This window comes from Castor canadensis, chromosome 17 (assembly GCF_047511655.1).
Source record: "Castor canadensis chromosome 17, mCasCan1.hap1v2, whole genome shotgun sequence".
Classification (NCBI taxonomy): Eukaryota; Metazoa; Chordata; class Mammalia; order Rodentia; family Castoridae; genus Castor; species Castor canadensis.
The window spans coordinates 9479714-9499106 of record NC_133402.1 but is presented as its reverse complement, the minus strand read 5'-3'; the positions used below and the strand labels follow the sequence as shown (position 1 = coordinate 9499106).

The 19393-nt window shown below is 44.4% G+C and overlaps 1 protein-coding gene across 8 annotated transcripts in view; it reads left to right on the top strand.

Annotated features, from left to right (window-relative positions):
- The window catches only part of Txndc11 (thioredoxin domain containing 11), a 60659-nt gene that overhangs the window by 29414 nt on the left and 11852 nt on the right, over positions 1-19393 (top strand). For 7 of the 8 annotated variants that reach the window (XM_020167252.2, XM_020167253.2, XM_074059572.1 and 4 more), the window contains 2 exons: positions 13914-14026; positions 16015-16215. In XM_020167252.2, the coding sequence (XP_020022841.2) occupies positions 13914-14026; positions 16015-16215 (314 nt within the window). The remainder of the gene's footprint in view (positions 1-13913; positions 14027-16014; positions 16216-19393) is intronic. The other variant, XM_074059569.1, reaches the window with a different exon arrangement.

Below are 19393 nucleotides of genomic sequence, written 5' to 3'. Positions count from 1 at the left end.
AAGCAAAAGGGGGCAAAATAGGGATGAATAAAATAGGGTCAAGAGAGATGGTGGGCTAGGCACCAGTGTCCCACTTCTGTAATCCTAGCTACTCAGGAGGCAGAGATCAGAAAGATCACAGTTTGAAGCCAGCTCTGGGCAAATAGTTCCATGAGACCCTATCTCAAAAAAATCCATCACAAAAAGGGGCTGGTGGAGTGGCTCAAGGTGTAGGCCCTGAGTTCAAGCCCCAGTATGCCAAAAAAAAAAAAGAAAAAAAAAGAGAGGTGTTGGGTAGAAATCACTCAGAGAGTCGTGTGTGATGGCATGCACATGTAGTCCCAGCAGCTTGGGAGGCTGAGGCAGGACGAGTATTTGAACCCAAGAGTTCAAGGCCAACTGTGCCCACAGGGTAAGACCCTTTCTCAAAAAAGACGGTACACAACCTAGGAAGAGGAATTGTGTAGCTCAGTGGGAGAGCACTGCATCTAGTATGCTGGAGGGCTCTGGGTTCCATCCCTAGCACCGCAGGTGGGGAAGTAGGCCCCTTGCTAATTTGGACATCTGGTTATATGAGAACTCTTCTCATAGGAAATGTGGTCTGGCTTACCTTTTCAGTGTCTCTTCCCTATCTTGGGATTCTTGTTGGGTCTTATAAAATTCTTTTGCATATGCAAGTTTGTAGGAGCCAAGATTCATTCTAATCAGTCTTAATTCACCCCACTTTTTGTGTGACTTAGTTCCCACCTAAGCTTAGTGATGCATTTTTAGAAGAAAAGGCAAATTCAGAATGATGATTTTTCCCTAATCTGTACACCCTGAAGGAATTACCTAAAGTAAATCTTGCCTTGAACATCTGGGTTTTTTCCCCTCTTCTTTCTTACTCTGAAGACAAACAGTATTTTCCTTATTAATAGCACATGTGCACTTTTTTTTTTAATAGTGTAGTTTCAAATGTAAATTCCAGGTCAATCTCCTGTTTAGATTGTGTATTTAAATTTAGGCCTGAGAAACATCTGACACACTTCACATTTGCTTGTAGGGAGCTGAGCTGAAGTGTTTAGACTGTTGCGGTAGAAAGCAGATCCCTGCTTCAAACACACGTTTTCTCATTGCCTTAATGTTTTTTCTTTCTTTTGTGGTGGGGGTGGTAGTGCTGGGGAATTGAACCTAGGGCCTCATGCTCGCTAGGCAAGTGCTCTACCACTGAGCTCGAGCTCCAACCTGCTTTTATGCATTTTAAAAACTGTCTTACAAATAGCCAGGACAGTCTGAGCTCTGCATGTTTTTGAAGCTGGCTGGCCAGCAGTCCTAGTGCTGGTGCAGGGAGGGTGCTCAGAGGAGAGAGTATAAGTTCTAGTTCTGTAGTTCTGTACTGCTCCCCAGTCTGGCTGTTGCTGGAAATCTTCACCCCTTATGATAAGGGAGAGTAGGGAAAGTTCATTTACCACCTGAGCACTGTTGTGTACACTGCTTTCTTCTTTTTTTAAAACTGCTTACCTTTATTTGACTTAAAGTATAGAGCACGGTTGTCCTCCCCTACCCCCTTACTCATTAGCTAGTCATTTAGCACCAGTTACAAAATATCTCCTTTTTCCCTCCATGTAGTTGGGTTGTCTGAGTTTTCTCTTGGTCTACACATCCGTTTTCATAGGAGTGGATAGGATGGAAGTTTTCGTTTTCTTAGTGTTCATTGCCTGGTAAAGTGTAGGCTTGCTTCCTTTAGTTCTTGTGTTCTGAGGAATATTATTTTATATCCATCATGCCTCTGGCTGGATTTTGGTTGGAATTACATTAAATATATAAATTGACTTGAAGATAATTGACACAATCTTAACATTTCCTTTCCTTTTCTAGGATCATAGCATGATTTTCCATTTATTTAAGCCTTCCTTTTAATTTTCTGTAGTAGGTCTTCTGGGCCTCATTAATGCTTAATCATTTGAAAGTGCTGAATGATTAATTGTGGGCCCGTGGTCTGTGTGCTCAAAGCCTGAAGGAAGCCAGTTAGCTCTCTTGCTCACTCCTCCCAGGCTGCACAGCCTCCTTGGAGCCATTTTTACTGGCAGACAGTCTTCATCATCCTTTTGCCTAAAGAACATTTGGTAGAGGGCTTATGTTTTTAAGTATTTTTTCCCCATGTTAGGATTATTTCATTATTTTTGATAAAAATGTGTTCTGGTAAGCTGTTACACTCTGATACACTTCAGTGACTTTTTGAAAGAGAATTTGCAGCCCCCACCCTGTGGTGCTGAGGAGGGCACCTCAGCACCAGGGCCTTGTGCATGCTAGGCAGCTGCTCTACCACTGAGCTACACCCCAGCCCTTGCAGCAGCTTTTGATCCTGCTTTTCATCTGATCTACAAAAAGGATGGATGCAAGGACTCAGGTATAAATGGGCCTGGAAGCTGGCAGTGTTTGGCCTTTGTCTACCCCTGCTGGGCCTGTAAACTTAGAATAAAATAGTTAATTTTTTTGTGTTTGAACATCTGGAAATCTGGGGAGGGTGGAGGTAAGAGTAAATGCTTATTTTTATAAGCCCAAAACATGTGCTGTTTTGTGTGTTAATAGAGTAAGAGTTCTGAAGTCTGTGGTACCTTAGAAATTAAGCCTGGCTGAAAGCACTCCAATTAAGTATTTGTGTTAAGAAAAAACGTCTACACCAGAAATTATGTCACTTAGCTGCCCTGCAGGCATCTTTCTCTTTCCTTTCCCTGTAGTACTGGCACCTGCTTCTGGCGATGTTTTCAGTGTTGACTGCTTAAGTTCTTTCACCTGAGCAGGAACTGCTCTGAAGTAGTGTGTGCTGATGCCTTGAGGCCGGGGTCTTGTCATCTCTGCTTGTACTTCTAACACTGTTCGAAAACAGTTGTAGTTTTTTGTTTGTTTGTTTGTTTGTTTTTTGAGGTACTGGGGTTTGATCTCAGGGCCTACACCTTGAGCTAACTCCAACAGCCCTTTTCTGTGATGGGTTTTTTTGAGATAGGGTCTCAAGAACTATTTGCCTGGGCTGGCTTTGAACCGTGATCTTCCTGATCTCTGCCTTCTGAGTAGCTAGGATTACAGGCATGAGCCACTGGCACCTGGCATGAGTGAATGACTATTAAAGGACATTTGAGAAAGATTTTAAAAGTTGTTTTGAGTCAGGTGCCAGTTGTTCATGCCTGTACTCCCAGCTGCTTGGGAGGCTGAGATGTGAAGGATTATAGTTTAAGGCCAGCCCTGGGCAATAGTTCTTGAGAACCCATCTCCAAAATAACCAGAATGAAATAGACTGGCACATGGCTCAAGCAGTAGGGTGCCTGCTTTGCAAGTGCCCCCTGAATTCAAACACCAGTCCTATCAAAAAAAAAAAAAAGAAAAAGTTGTTTGGGGTGGATGTGGTGGCCCATGTCTGTAATCTCAGCACTCAGGAGGATTGTGAGTTCCAGGCCAGTCTGGGTTACATGTTGAGATGTGTCTCAAAAATAAAAAAGCAAAAAACCAAAAACAGTTGTTATGATCTCCTCCTACCACCAGTGCTTCTCATGTGTGGTCATTAGGTGGTCGTGCAGTGGGCCGGTAGGAATCACCTGTGAGCCCCTGCCTAGTCCACTCTTTCTTTTTCTCTGCACTGGCCTTTCACTGTCCTCACTAGAGTCCTAATGAATTGAATGAAAATCCTCGTGGTTCCTGCCTACGGCTAATGTTCCTTCTTTTCTCCTACCTTTGGGATTCCTAAACTCGACAAGTGAACTTTGAAACACATTAGATTTTCTGAGAAGCACCTTTTGGCCATCTGTATTTACAGATTCAATTTCGGGGGAAAAAATTGCTTACTCGGGGCTGAGACAGAAGGGCTTAAACCCAGGAGTTTGGGGAGTATGGGCAATATAGCAAGACCCTGCATCTGTATCAAACATGTACAGATTTTCTTCTTATCATCATTCCCTAAACAATGCAATAAGCAACTTTTCTATAGTACTCATACCGCATTAGGTTTTGTAAGGCATGGGAGGATGCGGGTGGCACATACTGTGCCATTTTCTATAGGAGAATTCAACATCCTTGGAGTGTGGTGTGCTGGGGGTGGGGTCCTGGAACCCCTCCTTTCTTGGGAGACTGAGGGATGACTGTACTGTTCTAATGATTTTCTTTTATGACTTCCTTTTTTTTTTTTTTTTTTCTTGTGGTACTGGGGTTTGAACTCAGGGCCTCACACTTGCTAGGCAGGTGCTTTACCACTTGAACCTCTCCATCTGTTCTAATGATTTTTTTTAAAGAACTACTAGAGGAGGGTCTTATAGTGGCATGTAGGTCACTCTGCTCCACCAGCTGCTGTGTGGTAGAGCTGAGTTGAACATGAAGAGTCCTCCATATCCTTATGAATAAAGCTTTTCTGGGGCACTTTTCTGTTAGATTGTGAAAGAGGCCCAGAAATAGGGTTCTCTTACTGACCTGTATGTGTTTGTTTGTGTGTGTGTGTGTGTGTGTGTGTGTGTGTGTGTGTGTGACTCGAATTTGAACTCAGGACTTTGTATTTGAAAGCAGCCACTCTACCACTTGAGCCATGCCTCCAGCCCATTTTTGCTCTGGTTATTTTTAGAGATGGGGTCTCTTGACTATGCTTGACTGGCCTCGAATCTTGATCTTCCTCAACTCAGCCTCCCAAGTAGCTATTATCATAGGTGTGAACCATCAGCACCAGCCTATCTGATATTTTTAAAGGCTTTGGGACTACAAAGTGCTGCTAAGCAAGCCTGACTGAGATACTGCTTTATTTATTGCCATGTTGAATCTGACTTTGGGTTTAGGACTGCTCACTGGTTTGCCAGATCTCTGTGAGTGGAACTGACCCTAGGAGCACTTGGTTTTCTCAGATAATCTTGTTAATTATCACTGTTCTCATTCGTAAGAGATCTTTTTAGTCTCTCTGCCTGCACTCTGGAGAGCCTCTAGCTGCTCATTAGAATAAACATCTTGGAAAGTCTAAACTTTTTCCCCACACTAACCCTGACCTTTTAGCTGTGTTGCATTAGTTTAGCACAGGAATGTGCCTTTTTCACAGGCGATGATTTTATTCCCATTATGACTCCTTTCTTAAGCCTTGTAAGTGCTGTTAGATAAGAACTAGGCCAAAAAAGAACCTGTTGGCATTTGAAGTTAGATTCAGAACTATGATTTCTTTTAATTTTGATTTTTATTTATTTATGTATTTTTTTGGTATTCAGGGCCTCATGCTTCTTAGGCGGGCGCTGTAGCCAGAGCCATACCTTTTTTATTCAGTACATGTTTGAGATCTGCTAATGTGCCACAATTTAAAAGATGAATAAGCCTAATTCCCTGCTGTTAGCAGGAGCCATCAGCTGGTGTGGCTAGAGTAGGCTTGTCCACAGTGAGAGTGCAGTGACAGATCTGGGACAGGTTTCTCTGTCAATGGAGGCAGGAAGCCCATGGTGGTGGGTGCTGGGCGCAGGGAAGGTTTCTTAGGAGGACAAGGGCTGCGGCCTCCAGGTGAATGTGTGAGAAACTTGAGAGTAGAAGGTAACAGGCTGGGGAAAGCAGAAGCTGTGTCTGCTTAAGCTTTGGCTGCAGGGAGCTCCAGACCAAATTGAGTATTCACTTAGAGATACTTCAATTCCTTGAGCCCATGTATTTGAAAAATTGCACTGTTTTCACTTTCTAATTATGTTACACTATTTTCTACCTTTATTCAGTTCTCCGGTTCCAGGGATGTTTGTGTTGATTCTGTTTCTTCAAGTTATTTATTTATTTTCTGTTCTTTTATTTTCATATTTGGGAGTTGAGACAAGACTCCTAGGCAAAGAACTAAAAGCATTAAAATCCTGGAAGAAATCTTAGGAGTGTATAATAAAGCCTACAGTAAACAATTCCTGTAGACGAACCCAGTTCTACTATGTTTTGATCACCTTTCATATAGAGTTGAACATAATAAGCTGATGCTTGACTGACACTTCCATGAGCCAGGTGTCTACGTGGATGAGCCAGTCTTTACTTCCTTTAAAGCAGGAACTGTTATTATCCAGTTTTACAGAGGAGGAAGTCAAGGCTCTGAAGAGATTGTTCACCTGTTCAATGTCAATGCAGTAGGCACACTCGTGGCTCCCCCAAAAGATCCACTTCCTAACACCAGAAACACAAATGTTATATTACATAGCAAGGAGGAGTTGTGGTTGAGAGTAGAATTAAGTTGTAATTAGCAGACCTTGAGACAGGGAGTTTATCCTGGGTGGGCCCACTGTAATTAGAAGGATTCTTAAAAGTAGAATTGGGAGGCAGAAGAAATGTCGGGATCAGAGTGATGTGTGAAAAGGACTGCTCACCATTTCTGGCTTTGAAGATGGAAGAGGGGGCTGCAGCCAAGGACTGTGGGTAACTTCTGAGAGCTGGAAAAGGCCAAGAAATGGACCCGGAGTCCCCAGAAGGAGCATGCTGTGCTGATAGGCAGGGTTCACTTCAGCCCAGTGAGACATTTTAGACTTCTGACTTCCAGAACTGTAAGGTAAATTTGTGTTCTTTAGGCCACTAAGTCTGCGGTAATTTGTTACAGCAGTAGCAGGAAACAAATACAGTCACACAGCAATGAATGCAGGAGCTAAGACGGGAAGCCAGACCCATGCTACAGAGCTCACCTCTTCCAGCCTACTCTGTTTCCATCCCACCTGGCTGTTGTGCGCCACTGGGAGGAGGCAGTGGGATATGGTGATCCCTTCCTCCTTTCCTTGCATGTGATACTGCTTTAAGTGTAATACTTTTCTACTTTCTGATTTTTTTAAGGCCTACTTGAAGTCCCATGGAAAGATTAAATATTGCCCAGCTAGCATGACATCTTGCACACTGTGGGCATCAAATGTAGATTTTTGAACTACTGACTCCCTTGTTGGAGCTCTTTTTTTTTTTTTTGCAGTACTGGGGTTTGAACTCAGGGCCTACACCTTGAACCACTTCATCAGCCCTTTTATTTGTGATGGGTTTTTTTGAGATAGGGTCTTGAGAACTATTAGCCTGGGCTGGCTTCAAACCAAGATCCTCCTGGTCTCTGCCTCCTGAGTAGCTAGGATTACAGGCGTTAGTCACTATCGACCGGCAACTCTTGTTATTGTGGGTTTTTGGTGGTACTGGGGTTTGAATTCAGGGCCTTGCACTTGCTAGGCAGGAGCTTTACTGTCTGACCACTCCACTAGCAGTCCTTTTTGCATTAATAGGCTGTGTCACTTAACAGCTTGTTTCTCATTTTCCCTTGGACTTAGGAATATCTTCCTAACAAGAAGTTACTGTAGACAGGTACCAGCTATCCTGAGAACGTGTCATTTTCATGGCAAACATTCTGGTATGATGGTCCAGTCCCTTCAACCTGGTCTTCAGGTTTCCCATCTGAGAAACAAAGGGGCTATGCCCTGCTTGCTGTAAGGAGCGCTTCAGCTTGGAGGTGCAATGATCCTTGGGCAGTGCCTGTAGGACTGGGGGCGAAGAATGGAGTTTACATTCTTAAAGAATTGTAGGATTGTGGGTGGTGGTGGGAGGGGAGGGGAGATGAATGTGCAGCAGACCTATTAGCTGACCCCATTGCCTAGACCATAGACCAGCCTGAAAGGGGTCAAGAGGATTTGTAAGTGGATGTATTTAGACTGTGATGTTCCTTCATTGAGGGTAAAAAGAAAGGAATTTACAGGGAAGTATTTGAATTGATCAATTTAATACTGCGCCTTGGTGCTTACTAAGTGAGAACAGCTGGTGAGGGTGTCATGTTAAGTGCAAGAGGTGGCAGTGCATACTTAGCTCTGGAGTTGATTTTCTCCCAAAATAATGCATGAACTCCACAGACGGAGCACAGGCCATAGCTGAGACACTCCGTGCTTATTTACAGCATCTGGGCAGGCGCCAGAATGTGTGTGGCGCCCAAATGCCAGACTTCTTTCTAGATAGTTGCTTTGTGCTTTAGATTTAAAACTTTGAAGATACACAAGCCTCAAGTCATACTTCTAGGAGGAAATGCAGAGCAATAGTTTATACACTGAACACAAGCATTTCTGTAATCTGCTGGTTTCTTTGAAGGTGTTTTATTTTGATGGACTTATTTATCACTGGAAGTGTATGAAGTCATCAGTAAATGGTTCTGAAGCACCTGGAAAGTGAGTCACCGTGGAAATGTTCAGTAACATTGGAGGCCTTGTTTGTCATCCCCTTTTGTATAATCCTGTCCTTCTTTTTTCAATTTGTCCAAAATCTTGGAAAGAAGAGGGGGGAAAACAGACATTAATAAAAATGGCAGAGTTCAGAATAAAATGAGGAGCATTTCCAAGCAGTTGAAGGTATCACATACCTGTTTGCCGTTAAAATGTCACTGTTTCCCAGTGTAAAGAAATAAATTTCCCCAGGATGCACAGGACTTGTCAGTTATGCTGACTACATGCCATACGACTTATCCAGTGGTGTTTACTTCTGAGCATGCCACAGTATATTTGTTAGCCGTTAACTTTATGCTATTTTTCTTGACCTGGCATTCCATCTGCTTCATGATCCCTGAGAGACTGGTTTGCGCAGAAGTCTTCTGGACAGCACAGGCCAGCCCTGATTTACAGATCTGCTTTGCTCAGCTCTGAGTGTTCTTGTTCTTTCAGGGATCCTTGTGTGCCTTACTTTTAGTACACCAAGTGCTAAGGGCCTCAAAGTCCCCCCCCCCACCCCGCCCTGTGGGACTGTGGTTTTGAACTCAGCAGGGCTTTGAGCTTGCAAAGCAGGCATTCTGCTTCTTGAACCACACCTCCAGTCCATTTTGCTCTGGTTATTTTGGAAATGGGAGTCTCTCAAACTATTTTGCTGGACTGGCATCAAACTGTGATCTTCCTGATCTCAGCCTCTCAAGTAGCTAGGATTATAGGTGTGAGCCACCAGTGCCTGGTTCGAGACAGTTCATTTTTATAAGTGTGGTCTAATGAAAGCTACCTGACCTTTTGCTTTCTGAAGGAGAGCTGGAGAAAATGACACATCCTTAATGGTGTCATTCTCCAATGTTGGAGGACTGTCATGAAACAAGTCAGTAAACTGTCCTATATATATTTGCCTGTTAAGACTTACTCAGTGCTGGATAGATCAATACTCTTCTGACCTAGTCCAGTGGAAATATAATATGAACCACATAGTGAGTTTAAAATTTCCTAGTGACTGCATTAAAAAAGTAGAAATTGATGAATGAAATTAGTTGGCTCCATGTATCTAGGTTATTATCACTTCAAAATGTAATCAGTTTGAAAATTATTGAGATACTTTTCATTCTTTTTTTAAAACCAACTCTTTGAGAAGTTGTTTATACTTTCATGCTTTTCACTTAACAACACATCTCTTTGACACTACATTTTCATTGGAAATACTTGGTGTGTAGTAGATTTTATAAAACTTAGAAGAACTGACTCACATACTCAAGTTGTTTTAAATGTTCTTAAAGGTTTTCTAATAACTGAAAGTATTAGAAAGTATTTCTAATCACTGAAAGTGAAAGTAAATAGGCTTAGTTCCTCCTTGCTCATGTTCCAAGTATGTAGGAACTGTGGCTCATGGCTCCCTGCTAGGACAGCACAGCTCCAGACATGGGCTTGTTTTGCAGGACCTGTCCAGGTTAAAGTCGCTAGTGAGTAAGACATTGTTTCTCCTGCAGGATACCCTTGAGGTAACATGTCAGAGTATAGTCCAGGAGTGCTAGTTGTGATCTTCTGCTTCTGGCAAGACCCCTTATTATTCATTTTTTAAAACGCAAATTGAAAGGCTATTCTATTTCCTAATAAAAAATAAAACTATTCTTACTCTTTCTGGAATGTTTGAAATATTAACATTTTGGTTCAGGGTATGTGTGTTTTACCCTAATATTAAACTCAAGTTTTAAAACTTAAAATTGAACTTAAGGCAAATGATACTAAGCAAAATGGGCTGATATTACAATATAATGGAGAAAGTCAAAATTGGAAACCCTGATGTAAACACGAGAGTCCAGATGACCCTGAATGAACTCCATAGGGAATTTCAGCTACTTCTGTTCTTCCTGCACCCTTGGTGGTGTGCCACACAGCAGATGGTGATGGTGGTACATGAGAGGTGCAGGAAGAGCAGCTGAAGCTGTACCTAAAGGGGTGTGGAAGGTGAGACTGGGCATTCTGTTGGTAGCAAAGAAGAGTCCCAACCTTGGAGTACATGGACAGGAGTTAACCTGCCCAAGCCTGCCCAAGTGCAAAATGAGACAGGGGTCAAAGTACAAGCGTGAACGGGATTGTGCTGCTTTTCCAAGCCCAGTGTATACTGCGGACACACTGGGCCCACGGCCCCGCACCTTTTGTAGCAAGCCGCAGAAACAGCAGTCTCCCTCCATGTTGCCTTGACCTGCTTAGTTGCCTGCCTGAGCAGCTGCAGAAATGGCTTAGTTACTAATTCTTTCACCTAGATGTTCTTTTGAGATCCTGTTGTATCTTACAGTGGTCTTTGACCCACTTGTCACCCTGTGGTTAATGAGCTCTGGAATTGGCCTGTTACCAGGCTAATGCATTGCATTGAGACTTTTTTTTTTTTTTTTTTTTTTTTTTAATTAACTGAGTGGGATCCTGCTGTTTTGGGGCCTTTTTTGCTAAGGGAGTAGAGATTATGATTCTTACTTTATTTTAAATTATTCAACATACTCAGAGTTTTGGTGGTACTGGGGTTTGAACTCAGGGTCTTGTGATTGCTAGGCAGACACTCGCTCTACTGCTTGAGCCACTCCTCTAGCCCTTTTTGCTTTAGTTATTTTTCAGGTAGAGTCTCACATTTTTGCCTGGAGCTGATCTCAGACATTGATACTCTGAGTAGTTGTGATTATATCTATGAGTCACCAAAGTTCTTAAATTACAATATTGAGGGCCGGAGGTGTGGCTCAAGGGGTAGAGAACTGGCTTAGCAAATGGGCAGCCCTGAGTTCCAGCTGGTTAAGCCTTCCTCTCTTACTATGAGTGTCACTTCTTACTCCAAAAATGAGAATTCTAGTGTCTTCATTGTCTATAATATGCTTTTTTACAAAGAAGTAAATAAGTTAGCAGTTTTTGCTAACAGGATTTATGGTATTTAGGTTCTCACTGTTAGGAAAATGCCGCACACCGCACACAAAGGAGACTCACGAGAGTTATCTCATGTCCAAAAGTTTAATAAGCAGGCTGGCTGGCCGAGAGAAAAAGGCACAGCAGCTTCTCTCAGCTGGTCTGGTCTTAAGTAGCATTTGGAAGAAGGCAAGGGCTAGGGATGGTCTTTGATCTGCAAAGGAAGAGACCAGCTGCAGGAGCAAGGTCTAGGGGCAGGCAAAGGAAGGTGGCGGGAGATAGGGACAGTGAGTTTTGATCAGCAAAGGATGAGACCAGCTGCTAAAGCAAGGTCTAGGGATGGGAAAAGGAAGGAAGGTGGAAGATAAGGAATGGTGGGCTTTGTTTTGCAAGGAGTGAAACCAGCTGTGGCTTAGGCTGCAGAAGAGGCAGTTCCCATCACTCACTGCCCTCATTTTTACAGCATCCAGTCCAGTAATGCTTTCCAGTTACTGAGGCTGGTCATTTTTCTCTGCCTTTTCACCAAGACTTTGTTCAGTTGTAATCCCAGTAGGTTTATGTGTTAGTGAATGTGTTCTGCATTGGGTTCCCCATATCCTGGTTGGTTTGAATTATTGTTTAGTTTTCAGTTGTGTGAAAGGTATGTGAAGCATTACTGAGGCTATAAGAATCAGATACAGAAAGCTGTGCTCAGGGGTGGGCCAGGCTCCTCCACCCTGCTCCCCGCTTCCCTGCTCTCCCCATAAGTAGTCATTCTCATGTCTGGCTTACTCTTCGTGTGTTTCTTTTGTTTTACACCGTTTAAGCTCATCAGGTTTTTGTTTCTTACTTATTTTTTTTGTCAGCACTGGAGTTTGAACTCAGGACCTCACACTTGCTAGGCAGGCACTCTACCTACTTGAGCCATACCTATAGCCCTATTTTGTGTTGGGTATTTTTGAGATAGGGTCTCTCAAACTATTTGCTGGGGCTGGCTTCAAACCTTGATCCTCCTTATCACTGCCTCCTGAGTAGTTAGGATTACAGGCATGAGCCACCCTGCCCAACAGCTCATCAGCTTTGTATTAAAGATTGTCCATCCTAGGGCCATGGTTGAACTAGAAATTCCATGAGTTAGCACCTTCATATTTTTGTACTTAGCATTTGGATATAACTTACGAATATTTAAAGTTTTACTGCTTTATCGAACATCTGCTAATAAAGCAGGTGGGATAGAACACCAAACACTTCCTATACTATCTTTTTATCCTCCTTTAACACTAAGCACTTTGTGTGTGTGTGTGTGTGTATGAGGCTGAAACTCATGGCCTACATCCTGAGTCACTCTACCAGCACCCCCTCCTCCTTTTTTTTTGATGGGTGTTTTCAAGATAGAGTCTCACAGAACTGTTTGCCTGGGCTGGCCTCAAACCTCGATCCTCCTGGTCTTCGCTTCCTGAGTCACTAGGATTATAGGTATGAGCCACCGGCATCTGGCAGCACTTCATTTTTATGATGATACAAATATTACGTTATATACTCTATGACAAAAATGAAAGCTTCACACACAAGTATAAAGTCCTCTTTGATCTCTGTCCCCCAACACCAGACCAGTTTTATTATGCTTTCAGATTCCTTTTGTTTTATTCTGTTTTTGCTTTGAGATGGGATCTTGCTGAGTCGTGAGGCTGGCTCCTGGGCTCAAGTGACCCCTCAGCCTCCTGAGTAGCTGGAGTACAGGTGTGTGCCACTGCACCCCCTTTCAGTCTGTACATTTCTACATATTGGTGCCATAGGAGGAAAATACTGCTTTCCAAGTGTGAGACTTTTTTTAACCTAGAAGTTGTGCTAGATCTTCTTATGTGGCTTTTTGTCTTGCTTGAGTCTTGCAGATCTACTCATGCTGTCCAGACAGCTTGTCTTGTCCTTCTTAACATCTGCAGGGGGTCTGATGCAGACGCCTTGCCTGTAACTCATAGGGCACAGATGAGGGATTGCTGGCGTGTGCCATTTGCCTATTCTTCCAGCGTTGTATCAGAGCACTCATGGCTCTGTTGGTCACCAGTACTTGGTATGTCCTGTGTCTTAAATTTTGGACAGTTTGATGGTGGAAATGGTATTTTGTTTGAATTTGCTTCCCTCTGAGAGACTGAAGTTGAATGCATTTCCATACATTTGTTAGCCGTGTGTATTTCCTTTTCTGTGGTTTGCCTGTTTTAAACATTTTCTTTTTCTTACTGATTTGTGTAAGTATAGATTCATTCACTTAACAAACATTTTATTGGTCTCTTACTGTATGCCCCAGGCTTTGTTGGAGGTGCTGGGATACCAGCAAGAAACAAGGTCTCTCATTTCATGGAACTTAACATTTGGAAGAGGAAGTTAGACCTAGGAAACCCTAGATAAATGAATAAGGTTGTGTAGATATTAATAAGTGCTGTCACAGTGGGGTAGTGGAAAAGAGAGTGCTTGCGTAGGGAGGGAGCCCCAGTTTTCTCCTACAGGCTCCTCCCTGGGTGTTTGCATTTAGGCAGGTGGTCAGGAAGGGTGGGAGCTGAGATAAGTGATGAGGAGTTGGCTATGTCCAGACAGTCAGTCACATGTGCTTTGACCCTGAGGTATGCCTGGTGTTCAAGGAGGTAGGGTGGCAAAGGAGACAGATAGGTCAGACTCCTCAGCCCAAATGCTGGTGAGTGAGTTATTCTCTGCAGTCGACTAGGTGCTTGAAGGGCCGCATCTGTTTCAGAGGAGGGTTTCTGTACCTGCCCCTTCCCTGGCTAGGCTGGCTTATCACAAAGCCTCGCTCTAGGGATTCGTGCAGCAGAACTGGATCATTGGGTTTGTGGTTGTTTCAAGGCCTAGGCCTTCTCTTTAATAAAGGAAAATTTTCTGTTTCAGATTACCTAGGAACAGTACGATTTGGGGTTATCACAAATAAACATCTTGCGAAACTGGTATCCTTAGTACACTCTGGAAGTGTGTATTTACATAGACATTTCAACACATCACTTGTAAGTATTTTGAAATTGCGTTTGTATTAGTGCAGTGGTTCCTAACGTTGTGCAGGTCACAGACTCCTTTGAGAATTAAATGAAGTGTGGACACTTTCCCTAGGAAAGTACACGTAATTTTATGTGCAGATTGGGAGTTCCTGTCTGCCTCTTCTGGAGCCCGTATGCATTAGAGGACTCTTGACTGTAACACCTAGAAGTTCCTTATATTTTTAGATTGCAGAACAGCCTTGCTACTATTCCTTCTTGGAGGACTTGCAGTCATTCAGCTGGAGAGTTGTTACTCTGGGCCCTATTCTCAGAAGTTAAGCTTCCATTGGATGATGTTTTGTTCATTTGTTCCTTTTATGAAGAGTAGTAATGTGATACGTTTTTTTCCTTTTGAAGTTCTTGTCAAGTCACAGTGACAAGTTGATGGCCCGCCTCCAGAGACCCTCAGTTCTCCATTGTCTCCTTTGTTCCCTCATTTCCTTTGCTTTTTGGTGACACACAGCTCCCCCTCAGCTGCTTCTGAACTTTGACCTGTGTCCTGTGCAGTTGTCCTAGGCTTCTCCTCTATTGATTGCTATGCTCTTAGTCCCAACACTGAGAGGTTATTTTTCTGAAGTGTTTCATGTATCTCTCACATCTTCAGTGGTGTCACTGGCTTAGAGGTCATATGAGACTGATGTCCCGTGCTCAGTGTGCTGGCCCTTTCAAACCTGGGGCCCCTGGCTCAGTGTGCAAGTCCTGTGCCTTCCCAGGAACCATCAGGCATTAGGTGTTTCTTACCAATCACCCTAGCTCCTGCATATCTCTGGTGGCCCAGATGTGCTTTATACCTCTTGCCACTTTCGTAAGGCCAATGTATTTTTGTGTTTTCCAAATATACAGTGTTTATATGATGTTTATGATGATGTTTGGGTGTGGATTCAAACTCCCATTGTCCCTTGTGAGCAACACTCCGCCAACCACTCTCCTGTGCCTGTGAGCTGCTTTTAACTTCTTCTGCTCTGCTAGCTGTCATTTTCCTATATGCTTCGTTTTTAGCCTGCATTTGTTATTTATAATAAAGGATATGATGGAGAAAAAAGGTAGAATTAGGAGGTGACAGTGAAAAATAGGTCAAACTTACTATTTCAGTTGGGTGGCTTCAGTTGTTTTAGCAGTAGAATCCCTTTCTCAGATGAAATATCGGGATAGTATTTAAAAAAGGAAAAGCAGTAGACATCTTCTGTATGAGGGAATTGCAATCTCCATTTAGGGAGGTGTCAAATGTCTCATTTTGTGAAACCTGTAGCACCTCTTTGGAAATTCCATTTGAAACTACTGATTTATGTTATTGGACTTTGAAAATCAGTCTTGTATTTGCCTACATTGGTTGTTATAGAAAAGCAAAGCGTAACTGCTAAATGTCTCTCTTCCTTTCATCTGTATACACAAAATGTGACCTGAGCCTTGGGCAAGTTAGGTCATTCACTGATTCATTCAAATATCTGTTGAGTCCCTTCCCTGTGTCAGGTGTTCCAACAGTCACTGGGTGTCTGTGATCAAAAGCAGATGTGGCCTCTGTCTCATGGCCACTGTGTTCCTGTTCCTGGGGCAGTGTTTGATGGGCCAAGGTAAAAGTCTGCCCCATCTTTGACTTCACAGTTCCGGTTCCTGTAGCTGTGCCTTGGTCCTTTTATTAATCCCCAGTGCCAGTCATTGCTTTCCTTGGACTAAGTGACAGCTCCTTAAGACCACCAGCAGGTGGATGGGATCGGTGAGTCTGTCCAGAAGGAAGAAGGTGAATCTGGTGATAGGCAGGTCACTTCCTGCTCCCACTGAGGCTTTCTCACCCTTGTGAGGATGTGCCATGTGGAAAAGCAGGCTGAGCATTGGCTTTCCAGAGGCAGTCACGGCTCTGGCTCTGTTTCATCCTGTGCCTCGACAGGGTGGTACTGCTGCTTTGTCCTGTCCTGCCTTGCTCAGCTCCCCTTTCTCCTCTGTGCTTTTGTCCTTCACAGGTCTTCCCTCGAGAGATCACGAACTTCACAGCCGAGAACATTTACAAGTGGGCCTTGGAAAACCAGGAATTGCTCTTCCGATGGCTGCGGCCCCATGGGGGCAAGAGTCTGCTGCTGAATAATGAGCTGAAGAAGGGACCTGCGCTGTTCCTGTTCATACCTTTTGACCCCTTAGCCGAAAGGCACCCTCTTATAGATGAGGTGAGTCGCTGGGGCCATGCTTCCCTTGAGAACAGGAAAGCCTCACTGACTTGGACTGCTGTCCTTTAACGTTTAAGGGTGCTAAGGTAGCCCACAGGGGCCACCAGGAATGGCAGCTGCAGTCCCATGGCATTGCTCCTTTCTCCTCCAAGGTCTAAGAGGGCCTAGACCTAGGACAGGGGCCACCCCTCAGCCCCTCTGGACATGTTTATTGACAGCTGCTCAGGTTTGGGGTGAGTAGGAGGGAAGGGAAATGAAACCAGGCCTCCCTAGAAAAAAAGAGCAAGTAGTCCTCTTCCTGAGGCAGCTGAGGCAGAGCTTCCCTTTTGGTATTGGGAACACAGTAGAGGTTGGGTGGCTTCTGAGCTACCCCGTTGTTAGTTGGTGGCCAGACTGCTGGCCCTGATTGTCCTCAGGACAGCAGAAAAGAGATACGTAGCCCTGTAGTCAGGAGCTGCAGCAGTGACGTTGAAACACATTGTTTTTCTAACCCTTTCCTATCATGCAGATAGCCAGGGTAGTTTCCAGATCCAGCCTTTACCAGTTAGCCTGCCTTGCCCTACTCCTGCCTTTCCTAATTGCTGGGGCATTCACTCTCGGGTATGAGGTTATTTTATACATAGCTCCTTGGAGGCACTTAGAGAGCAATAACGATCAGCACAGAGAGCCTGGAATCGCTAAATTGGATTTACAGGGTTTCATTTTTCCTTTCCCTCAAGGATCTCTTAATTAGCCCAAACCAGTTTCTGACAGGCAGTGTAGCACAGCCCAGCCCAGGCAGGCTGACTGTCTGAGCCCCTCAGCGCCGCCTGGAGGGCCGGGCAGGACTTCTTACCAGCCAGACTGCACTATGTTAAAGTTATCCCTGCTGGGAGCCTTCTGGACAGATGCCGCTGATGTCCTGGCTTAGAGGAAGAGAGGAGAGAGACAGTAGTTCTGTTCTTTCCCCCTTGGTTAGGGAAGAGTAAAGCTTCGCTTCTTTAGAAGACCTGTTCTCTGCAAGTACTTCATGAACCAAGAGCTCTTTCCCATGCTGGGCCACACTGTACAACGTGAAGAGCCCTTCCGGGCTGTGCAGGAAAGACAGGGTTTCAACCAAGGTGGTGATTGTGGTTGTGGATTTTTACTTTAGACTTCTTCAACTTCCTTCTGGAGAGTTCTCTTGACCACTTTGGGCATGAGGTGGTATTTTGTAGCGAGAGCCCAGATCTTCTCTCTAGAGGGCTGTGGTTAGATTAGGCTTCTGGTGGGAGTCCCCTTGCTTTCCAGTCCACATCTCCCATCTCCTACACTTACCCATTGGTCTTCCTTTTGTCACAGTTTGCCTGTGACTCCTTTCCTTGGGCTCCTGGAGTTCTGTGAGGTAGATAAATTCCTTTAACCTCAGCGGATGGTGGAGATGGCTGAAAAAGCAGGTGACCCTTCCCAGTGTTGTGAATTCCTTAGGTGAGCAGTGTGTCTGTCCTGTGCAGTCCCTCTTTGTTTTGGGTCAGTGTGGCCTAGACTTGCTGAGTACTGCTGGGAGTATGGAGGAGGGGTGTGCATGTGAGTCTTGGTCCTTTAGGCTCAGAGGCTCATCCAAAAGGGACCTGCTCATAACTCAAGCAGAGGACTATTGGTCCCAGGCGCATACCCTGGCAGGTTCCAGAGGATTCAGGGGGAGGCCTTGCACTGGAAAGCTGAGGGCTGAGGAGAGGCTCTGAGGGAGAGTGTTTGAGGTGAACTTTAGGGGTAGCCAGGGTTTTGATGGGTTGAGGGAGACTAAGGAAAGAAGAGTCTGGACAGAGGCATGGGGGTGGGAAGTTGCCACAGGTTCCAGTGTTGGGAGAGTCTAAGCTCTGTGGTATACAGGATGGGCTGATGGTGGGGGAGCCTCAAAGAAACTTTGGAGGGGAGGCCTGGGGTACTTCTCTGAGGAGTCAGGATTAACTACAGCTGTAGATAATGTTCTATGATCAGAAAGTTTTCCTGGCAGCAGGGTTCCTGAAAAGTAAGTAGACGAATCTGAACTGGAGTGGTAGAGGTGGGGGTGGGAAGCAGTGTCTGTGATGAGGGCAGTAACAGTAGTAACCAGAGGTGAAGAAGTCATCAGATACCTGGGGGAGGTGGGAGGAAGAGCATCACCCTTACATGAGGTGAGTTATAAGTTATGAATTCATGGCAGACCAGGTGACGGTGGCTCTCGCCTGTAATCCTAGCTACTCAGGAGGCAGAGATTAGGAGGACTGTGGTTTAAAGCCAGCCCTGTCTCAAAAATACTCAACACATAAAATAAAGGACTGGCAGAGTGGCTCAAGTGTTAGAGTGCCTACTTAGCAAGCATGAAGCCCTAAGTTCAAACCCCAATTTAAAAAAAAAATGAATTCAAGGCAGCTTTATTTTTCCATTACACTTTGGTGGGCATAGTTTGGGACAGAAAGTTGAAGAAGCTTCCATTGTTAAGAAGAGGGACATGCCAGGCAAGTGTGTTTGTAACATTTGTGGTGGCCACGTGTAGAATGTCGGTTAGAAGGGACCAACTAGTGGCTGTAACAAGCCCAGGATGGGCTGGTGTAATGCACACAGAAAAGCACAGGTCCTGACACCAGTGTCGGGCACTGAGTCCTTAGAGAATCATAGAGGGGTTAGAAGACGTCAGTGCATGTGATGCAGCACATCAGTCAGAGGAGATAGATCCTGTGTTGGCAGGAGTGCTTGGACTGGTTTTCCACTCAGCAGTCTTTGAGGCATTCATTGTGAGTCTGGAAAGCAGAGGCTTGGTTATCGCATTCAGATTTCAGATTCAGATTCTCTGATGACAAGATGTAGCAGGCTATGGCACAAACTTTTAAAGGTATTTGACAAGTTCTCCTAATAGTTCACATGAATTAAATAGGACAGTGTGTTTTCAACCCTGCCCTGTTGAGCAGGGAGCAAAAAATGTGAAAACCAGCTTGGTTCATAGTTGAAGACCATTCTTGTATGGAGTCTTTCTTTGTGGCTGCTGTGTGAGAGATACTAAGAATGAAAGATGAGGAAAGACGTTTTCTAGAAGTTTTAGGGGGTTTTTTGGAGGGAGTAGTTATCATTTGTCTTTGTCGCTGAGTATAAAGCCTTTCCAGGATGGACAGAAGGCAGTGACCCTGTCGATCATATGGGCTTTCAGAACCTTGCCAATGAGCTGGTGGAGTGACTCAAG